The sequence below is a fragment of the Carya illinoinensis genome, chromosome 7 (genome assembly GCF_018687715.1).
Source record: "Carya illinoinensis cultivar Pawnee chromosome 7, C.illinoinensisPawnee_v1, whole genome shotgun sequence".
NCBI classification, from domain to species: domain Eukaryota; kingdom Viridiplantae; phylum Streptophyta; class Magnoliopsida; order Fagales; family Juglandaceae; genus Carya; species Carya illinoinensis.
In genome coordinates, this window is record NC_056758.1 from 5467214 (window position 1) to 5477389 (window position 10176).

General features: G+C 33.2%; 1 protein-coding gene across 1 annotated transcript; it reads right to left on the reverse strand.

Annotated features, from left to right (window-relative positions):
• Positions 1-148: 148 nt before the first annotated feature.
• On the reverse strand, positions 149-6740 carry LOC122315877 (phosphoenolpyruvate carboxykinase (ATP) 1). The gene is made up of 13 exons (XM_043132162.1): positions 6584-6740; positions 5822-6130; positions 5057-5229; positions 4166-4319; positions 3948-4032; positions 2848-2948; positions 2317-2615; positions 1925-2098; positions 1746-1811; positions 1269-1447; positions 865-1034; positions 599-767; positions 149-490 (listed from the first exon to the last, which is right to left on the reverse strand). The coding sequence occupies exons 2-13, from the start codon at positions 6112-6114 to the stop codon at positions 347-349; spliced, it is 2007 nt and encodes a 668-aa protein (XP_042988096.1). The 5' UTR covers positions 6115-6130; positions 6584-6740; the 3' UTR covers positions 149-346.
• Between the last annotated feature and the right edge of the window lie 3436 nt (positions 6741-10176).

The window sequence follows — 10176 nt, forward strand, 5'->3', positions numbered from 1 at the left end:
ATTCAAGCCCTCAATTATACGCAAGGAATCGAAGGCTAACTAAGCAAACATGGCAATTTGGATGAAGCTCTACAGACAACAAAGCCGAACACCATGTGCAAGAATAAAAAAGCAAGGATTTTCCACGTCAAAGAACTTGGACACGAAGGATCAAACATCATCTAAATACCATATCATTCTTAAGGATCATACAGACACCAACCATTTTACATATAGTTAACTGAGCCAAGTAATGCATCCCAAGCCTAACCAATGCTTATTTTTCCATCGATCAACCTCCCAAGCTACCTCCCAAGATAGTTTATAGTTTATAGCTTCTCTTCTGCTGGCTGCTGCTGCTCGTGGCTTAGAAGTTTGGACCAGCTGCAAGGATATCCTCTGTCAGCTTGTTGTCCTTGCCAATCTTGTAGTTGGTGAATGTTTCAAAGTTCTTCTTGAACAGACCAGCCAGCTTCAACAGCGTATCATTATAAGCCTTCTTGTCTGGCCACTGCAACCCAAGATCACATGCATCGGGTTAATGAAAATGGCAATCACATGTAGATAGAATTGTTGCCAAATACATGTGAAAGGTATCAAGTAGAAGGCAAAAACTTACAGTGTTCGCCGGGTCCAAGATTTCAGAAGGCACTCCCTCAATCTCGGTAGGGATCTCAAGCCCAAACACTGAAGTCTTTTTGTAATTTGCCTTGAGGAGGCTGCCAGAGTGTATGGCGTCGATGATTTTTCGTGTGTATGGCAACTTGATTCGACTACCTGAACCATACCTGCGATGAGGAAAATATCAGCACCCTTTTTTTTTAAGAAATAACTAGTGTTACTTGACTTCAACGAGCTCAATAGACAAGAATCTTCAATTCATACCTTCCACCTGACCAGCCAGTGTTGACAAGCCATCCTGTGGCACCATGCTTCTGCATCTTTTCAGCCAGCATGGCCGCATATTTGGTAGGGTGCAACATGATAAATGCTGCACCAAAGCAAGCTGAGAATGTTGCCTGTGGCTCCTTCACACCCTCTTCAGTACCAGCTACCTAAAATTTTCATCAAAAGGAGGTTCAGTCAGATAAATTAGTAGCCAAATTAATTTGTTTGCAAACCATTATAGCATGTTCCTTTCCTAAAAAGAGCAGAAGTGCATGTTCCTTCATAACCAGAGCATGTGTGTAACTTAGCTCCAAATGTCAATTGGAATCCCAGCTATTACCAAAATTACCAGTAACCTACCTCCTAATGTTAATCGGAATCACAGTATTTTATAAAATTACCAGAGCAGTATAACCACTGATGAAATGGTACATAGTCTGTGCCAAGTTCAGCTTGCTCACTGGTGGGAGCACACCAAATGCATCACATGCCAGAAGTATGACATTCTTTGGATGAGGACCAACGCATGGTATCTTCGCATTGGGGATGTACTCAATAGGGTAGGACGCACGTGTGTTCTCTGTTTCAACAAGAATAGCACCTCATGAAAAGTTGAATAATTTAGTTAGTCATACATAAGCATATTGGTATATGATGTTCAGACTTTCATCCCTTAAAATTATCCATTTCAGCCATTCAATGGCTTTACAAAGTCAGCTTCCCATTCTTTGTCAACTTTCAGTAGTGATAGTACTTATCATGTTCAAATCATAAGTTTCTTTGGGTTTGCTTCCAAGTTTTTTCTATTTTTTGTAAACTTGGTCGATGATGGTAAAACGTTCATCATATCCAACTAAATTGAATAAAGGAAAGTTTACCTGTAACAGATTTGTCAGTATAGTCGACCTCTCTGGTGTGCTCATCAAACACAACATTTTCCAGCACTGCCATTGACATTGAATTCAATTATTTTAATGATGACATGGATAACAAAGAAATATTTGAAGATAAGAGTAAAACTAGGATCCTTTCATATATCTTTAACTTCATCTATTACCAGTCCCAAATTTAATGGCATTCCAGATATCAGGTTCCTTCTCCCTTGAGAGGTCAATGCACTTGGCATAGCAACCGCCTTCAATATTTGAAACACCATTGTCACTCCAACAGTGTTCGTCGTCTCCTATCAAGTACCTATTGTGATCTGTAGACAGAGTTGTCTTTCCAGTGCCTAAAATAAAGACATTTGAAAATAAAGCCGATGAGTGACCAAGGGAGAGAATATAAAAATGATGCCAAATCTTTTTATTTTTTTGAGCACACATGCCAAATCTTGTTTCATGTTCGTTATAACAATAAGGGCTCAAGGACGGCAAGATAGAGTAAGAAGGCACATATCATATTGCAGCATTTTGAGCCACATCATGCCCTGCTCCGATGATACTATACCTGACAGACCAAAGAAGAGGGCAACATCTCCATCCTTTCCAATATTGCAGCCAGAATGTAAGGAGAGGATTTGACGCTTAGGCATGAGATAATGCATAACACTGAACAGACCCTTCTTCATTTCCCCGGCGTACTGGGTGCCGAGGATGACCATTTCCCTCCTAGCAAGATTAAGATCTATGCTAGTAGAGGATGTCATGTAGTGCGTGTAACGATTACATGGGAACTGCCCAGCATTGTATATAGTGAAGTCCGGAGTACCGAAATTCTCCAGCTCTTCAGGAGTGGGTCGGATACACCTGCCACCCACCCAGTTATCCAATTGTACACTAAGCTAATAGACCATTACATTTCTCATCGAGTTTCCTCCATGGAATTCTAGCTAGGGATGATAATTAGTCAACATAGGATAAATTTGCATAGTGTCAACGTTAAAGGAGACTTATCTGGCAGGCTTAGACCTCTGTGGAAGAGACAACAGATAAACAAAGTGTATTGTAAATTGATTAATCATTCATACTTTATACTTACATGTTGTGCATGAACAAGGAATGGTATGCTCTGGCAGAGACAATCCGGACTTTAATTGTATTCTCTGGGTCCCAGTTCAAGAACTGATCGTTCACAAAGACCTGAAAATAATGAATTTAATTCTATTGTCAATTACCATCAACCTCTATGCTTTATATAATGATTCAAGAATATATTAATCTTTCTTCTCCATCATATTTCACCATTGGAAAAATATAATTGCAAGCACAATTGTGCACTAATCTGTGCACCAATGTGATGTGATTGGTCAAAAAGTAGATTTTATTGAAAACAGTATTAATTTAAATTTTAAGTATGAATAAATCAGTATTGGTACACAGATTAGTGCGCGACGGTGCTTGTATGTAGCAAAACTCTTCACCATTAATTCCCAATACTTCAATGCATGGTCCCCTTGTGGTCACATAATCAAAAGAGGACAAGAATACCTAAAGATAAGGAAGTCATGCTAGTACTTAAAAGCTGAATGCCTAATGAACAAATTCATCGAATTATTGATGATAGGCATCGATATTTTCTTCATAATTATCTGGGCTACAATTGCTGAATCGGTGAGGTTTTGAATAAGACATAACCATAATTAAATAAAAGCCACCAATAAAACACGGACAAGCAAATTAGTTTTTGTTTACGTATAAAAAAAGGACACGGTTGTTTTTTAAGTCTTTCAGAGGATCAGAGGCCGTTTGGTCAACTGAAAAAAAAAACACAGAAACACAAAAAGTAGATACCAGCACTGATATCACCCTGTCCAAAACGGGAAGGATTCAAAGATCACAACTTTCTTTCATGTTCCTCTTTTGGACCCATTTTAAAAGGTGATTCCTTTCGTAATCAAAACTCGTTAAATAAGGTTCAGTTTGGTAAGCGAAAATATTAATATTTTAATATTATTATTGTCTTATAATTTGAAAAAATTAATAAAAAATTAAATTATTTATTATATTTTATATAAAAATTTGAGAATATTATAATAATGAGACGAGATATTTAAGATTGAAATGAGAATTTTCAAATGCCAAACCGATCCTAAATCAAAACTACTTTGGCAAAGTAAATAAAAGGCTGCAGAAGATAACCTTGTCCAAAGAGTTCAAGTAATCAACAGCTCTCTCTCTGTTGACCAAGAACGTATGCTCGTCCATTTCAATGTTAGGTGAACCCCTAATTCACAGACAGCATAATCAAAAGATAGTGGATGTTAACAAAAGTGATCAACTTAAGTTAGAAGATAGATGAAATTGCCGGGAAATTAAAATAAAAAAATAAAAAATGACCACCAAAGGGGTAAACTTACTTTCCCCACCAAAGCTCATCCTCAGTAGTCTCATCCCTGACAACGCGCTTATCTCTGGGAGCTCGGCCGGTCTTGGCTCCAGAAAGGGTTGCTAAGGCACCGGTAGCTGTGATGAATGACCCTTTCTCATACTTTATAGCCTGCTCGTATAGCTCTGCACCAAATACCAACTCCAAAAAGCTAGTTAGTTAATTTCTCCTTATCCTGAACTATTTAATTTAAAAATTCTGCTCATTATTCTATAATATATATATATATATATATTTTTTTTTATTAAATTTATAATATATAAATGATGAATAAATAAATAATTTTAAAAATAAAAATTAAAAAAATAAAAATAATATGTAATGTGAAGCAAAAATTTAATATATAATTTCTTTAAATATTTTTTATATATTCTATTAATATAATTGATTATATATATTTTTTAAATATAAAATAATTATTTTAATCAATTATATAAATATAATATATATAAAATATATAAAAATAACCATACATATCAAAGCTGTGTATACTGAGAAATAGTGAAATTCAATTTTTTTTTAATCTTAAAAACGCAGCATCTGGCTGTTAGTAACAAGAGTAAAGTTACACCTAACACATTTTTATAATATATTTCACAATAATATTATAATATAAAAATATTTTTATAAATTATTTTAAAAAAATATATTTCTTATTTAATATATTATTATAAAATATATTGTAAAAAATGTTAGAGTAAATAATTTTCCTTGACAAACGTTTATTGCTAACTATATTAATTAAGATTTTCATAAATACAAATCCTTTTGTTTGCGGTATTTATTGATATGATAAATGATTTTTTCGTATTAATTAATCACAAAATAATAACTAGTCAATAAAGAAGAACTGAACATGTACCTGCGGGAGAGAGGTTGTAGAGGACATGTGTGAACTTCAAGGCACTGTCACTGACGTTGAATGCCGGGGTAAAATGGTGGTGCGACACGTGCTTCGGGGTCTCACACTTCCGAGCGGGGTCTCCTCTCACTAGGTTCGGTCCAGTTTCTCGTGTCAGTGACGCCAAAGATGCACTGTTTCAAAAAACACGAAAACAACCTCAGATTTTTTAAAATAATAATAATAATAATAACCAAAGCAATTTCTTCGCCGGGAAATTTCCTGGAACTAATTCGTTAATTATCATTGGGCCTGGTGGCTGGCCCCACTGAAGGGTATTTAAGTCTTTCCAACGTTAATAAATAATTTCATCGGATTCTAGGAAATCCAGCAAATGATTTAGATGGAGTTTGGATAATAACTTATCTAATAAAAATTAATAAATAAATAATAATAATAAAATAATAAATAAGAAAAACTACCCAAACTAGTCCTGCGTAAATTATACTGCATCTTGTAACGTGTCGTTTCCAAAATGGCACATCACCGAATATTGACGCGGGTCCCAGTCATCCATCACCGACGCCCCTCATATGTGTACGCCGTCGGATCATGCTACTTCTTAGAGTCAAAAGAAAAGAAAAGCTCGGGTCCGCTTATTTACTGTGTCCCATATTCCAGACGCCAGCTTTATTTTTTTGTTTAATTTGCTTTTTAATATTACTTTACCGTTTAATTAACGTTTAATTAGTGATGTAATACTGTGAGTAGGCGTGTCTATATAACCTGATGGACTGGAGTTGTTGTTTGTGACGCTCTTCCTCGGAGATGGTGGCGAACGAACCCTGAGTCCCTTTGATAGGGGTGGTGGGTGCGGACTTCTTCTTCTGGAGCGAGTGCAGCTCGTCGATGGTCTGAGCCTTAACGGGAGGTGTACTGTCATCGTGGCAGATCCCGTTCGTCTTCTTGTTCGTCTGGATCTTCGCCAGGCCGTTCCGTGCCGTCCCGGTCCCTTTCCCAATCCCGGTCGTGGTCGTCCCGAAGCTGAACTCTCCGTTCACGTTTCCGGCCCCTGCCATCTCTCTCTTCTGCAGTCTGCACGCAAAAAACTTTTATTATCAAAACCAAAAAAAGACAAAGCATTTCAGCACAATATTTACGTCATGGTTCCTATAAGTTCAACTGAGGTCTGAAAAAATGATTGATAGCTAGGATTCATCTGATCAGATAAGTATAAAGCTAAAAGTTTTTCCAAGAAAAAAAACTTCGATTTTTATTCCAGATAGTCTTGTTTTTTTTTTTTCAGGTCTGGTAACTCTGGCTTGAAGGTAACTGTGTTACATGGTTGAAAATCAAAAGTACGATCTAGCAGATCATTCAGACAACAGCCATGCAACAGAGAGCAAGCTTTTCAAGTTATCATCCTAGAGAAGATAATAACGAACACAGAGAGAGAGAGAGAGAGAGAGAGAGAGAGAGAGAGGAGTAGAAAAGAGCTAGAGATCATAAAACTACAAGCAAGAGAGAGAAGAGAGAGAGAGTTCGAACCAGAGATTGCGAACTAGAAACGAAAATGAGGAAGGAAAAAGCGTAAAGGCTAAAGGAAAATGAAATGTAAAGGGAGTGTTGTGACCATGAAAGTTGCAATATTGGTTCGAGAGAACAAACGAGAAGAGGTGATGGAAAAATGGCGAGGGGGCGCTGCCTTTTAAAGCTTCATTCGACCGCGCTTAACCAGGGTTTCTGGTTTGGTAACCATAGTTAAATCCTATCTTCCCCTGGGGTCAAGCTCGAAAAAGAGAAAAATTCCAAAACCCATTAAACGAGAAGCTGAACTCGGATAGGCGTAAGAATCTGGTGCTCCTCGTGCCCACCGCAGCTACGCGCTCTTTCCTTTTCTCTACATTTTAAAAAACGCAAAATATCAACAACAAAAAAAAACAAAAAAACATTTTTAACTTATTTTTTGTACATAAATTTTTATGTATATTTCATTTAAATATACATTTTTCAAAGAGCGTTTTTCTTAGTCTATGTCTGAGTCACGTGCCAAAACTTAGGATAAAAGATCAATATTATTCATTCCACGAAATTAATTTAAAAAGGTAGAGTAATAAAAGTAAAAATTTAAAAATGTAATCGTATGAAAATTATTAGATTGGTTTTTAGGATTTTACATTTATAGAAAAGAAAAAAAAAATACACACTCACTTCTGGTCAGACCAGTATTTTTGATACCGTACCATACCGGTTACCAGGCCGATACAGATAAGGTATCTGTACCGGCCGGTATTCCGGTCTTCATGTTTCTTTTTTATTTTTTTAAGTTATAATCTTATTTTTTGACTCTCAATTCATATCAAACTATTTATAATTTATATATATATATGTATTTATATATAGATTATTATTTTAAAATATAATTTATATATATTTATATATAATTTATTTATATATCGACTATTCTAAAACGGTATACAAAATGGTACTAGTATCAAAATATTTTTTAAACGATACGATATTCGATATAGTATTCAAAACATTGGATCAGAGTATATATAAAGGTTCCGTGTTCCCATCCACATCCGAATATCTCTGAATGCATGCATGCATGTACAGCTAGATGCAAACGGTGAGCAACGTAGCCCCCACACGTATGCACCAACTATGTGGAATGCACGTTCTCCTCTCCATTTGTTACATTCAATTGAATTTAATTCCATTTTTAGTTCCGGAAATTTCCCTCTGCCTCCGAGTGCTGCTTTTTTATTCTCTAGTTTGATTTTACACGAACCTCATCAGCGTCTGTTCGCCACGAACCATCGAAGTGCAGATCTATCAGCCGTAAAATTGGTAGGGCCAGCTCAATTTTATTTTTGTACATGATCGATCATCAGCCCTCAAACACTCTGTGCGGCTAAAATCTGCTGTAACTTCGTAGCACGACCGAACGCAGCAATATATGCCAGGGTAATATAATGAACAAGTTTCAAAAAGTAGGCTCGATGGAGAAAAAGTTAAATTTTCACTTTTTTTTTTAATATATAATAAGATCTATATTTATATGTGTTATATAAAAAAACTTCTTATGTACTTATCTTTTTTAAATAAAAAATCATAACATTTATATATTATAATGTAAATAAAAAAGAATATCGATAAGATCATGTATATATAATAGATATAATTTTTTATAAAGGACGTACACGTCTTGTACTCTTGTGTATTGACCTAACATTATACTTACGTATTTGTTTCAATTTAATAAAAAAACAAACTGAGAATGATGATATATGTATACTAATACAACTAAATATATATATATATATATATATATGAGTGATGTTAAAGTAGGTAAGCGTCATATAATCGTTTTGAAAAAGATTAAAATTTATTATTAAAAATTAATTTTTTATATAATTCTAATATTTATTATTTTTTAAAAAATATTATGCAATATTTACAAACTCTAAGATTATAAATATTATTTATATTTATGGTCAGTTCTAATTTCTTTATGTGATTCCTCGATTGAGATTAATTCACACGTCACTTTATATATATATATATATATAGCCTCTCATGTATATTATGATTAATTTTTGAATTAATTTTTTTTTATATTTCACGATTATAAATATTATTTATATTTATAGTCAATTTTAATTTCTTTGTGCAATTCCTCGTTTGAGATTAATTCACACGTCGCTTTTTATATATATACATATAGCCTCTCATATGTATTATGATCAATTTTTGAATCAATCTCATTTCGAAATCTCATCCATCCAAGTTTATACAAAACACGTGGCATTTTGTAAGAATGCCTCGTACTAATCCTTGTTCTAGCCACTGGGTGGTTAGAATACTGAGCACCATGGAGTGGTCGAATCTAGCCCATCCAACAGGATGGTTTAGCTTAGGTGATTGGTGGCCCACACGGAGAAGGAAAACCATCTCTCCCCGCCTTGTATTTTTTGGTCTATTTTTAAAAGTAAATTATTATATTTTATTCATTTATAATAAAAAATTATTTATATAAGAGTATATACATTGTCCACTTGGTAAGAAAGAGGTAGAGGCCCATAACCTTTGAAAACGAATCATCCATCGTTGTTATCTTGTTGGTGAGTCACAAAAATTGTACTACTTATATTATAAATTATATTTGAGTAATATTATATAAAGTTATTTTTATATATTTTTTACACATTTTATTAATGTGATTAATTATATTAATTTTTTTAAATACGTAACTAATCACATCAATATAATGTATAAAAGAATACGTAAAAATAACTGTATATATAATTTTTTTTTATTTTCTCTCTATGCTTAGTATGCTATGCATTATGCATGTTTTAGTAACTCACATCATACATTTCCCAAACAAACAAAAAAAAAAAAAACTCCCATGATATGTGATTTATGTTACTCACGAATATAATATAACAAATAAAGGAGGAAATACACAAAACCCCCCGCAATTATTACAAAGTTGTTAATTACCTTGACATAATTACGTACAAAAATACTAAAAATTTGAAAATGTTAAGAATTTGAAAAAAAAAAAAAGACCTTACTTAAAAAACATTTTAGGAATAATCTAAAAATTTTGAAAGAAAATTTAATTGCATTGAAATGTTTTGGTGTTTAGGCAATGCGGTTCCCAAAATGTAATTCCAATGTATAATTTTAAGGCTATGATTGAATGTTAAGATCATTTTAATCCATCTCAAATTAATTATAGATAGAATTTATTATTTTTTTATAAAAAGTTTAAATTCGATTTAACGTATTTCATACATTTAAATACATATTTTAACCTATTTATATTCAAACACATCTCAATAAAATATATAAAATATTACTATTTATAAAATATTACTATTTATAAATCAAATCAAATTATTTAACATCGAAAGGAAAAATAAATGTCTTGTTTGGATTAAAAAATACTCTCAAATTATTTAATTTAATCTTAATTCATCTAATTATTATAAATTTTTTAAACTTTTAAATAAATTATAATAAATAATTTAATTTTTTTAAATCTTAAAATAAAAGTAATATTTTATTTAATATCTCTTCTCGCACGGTTGAAATTATCTCTCTAAAGATTCTAGGGTAGACATACTCTT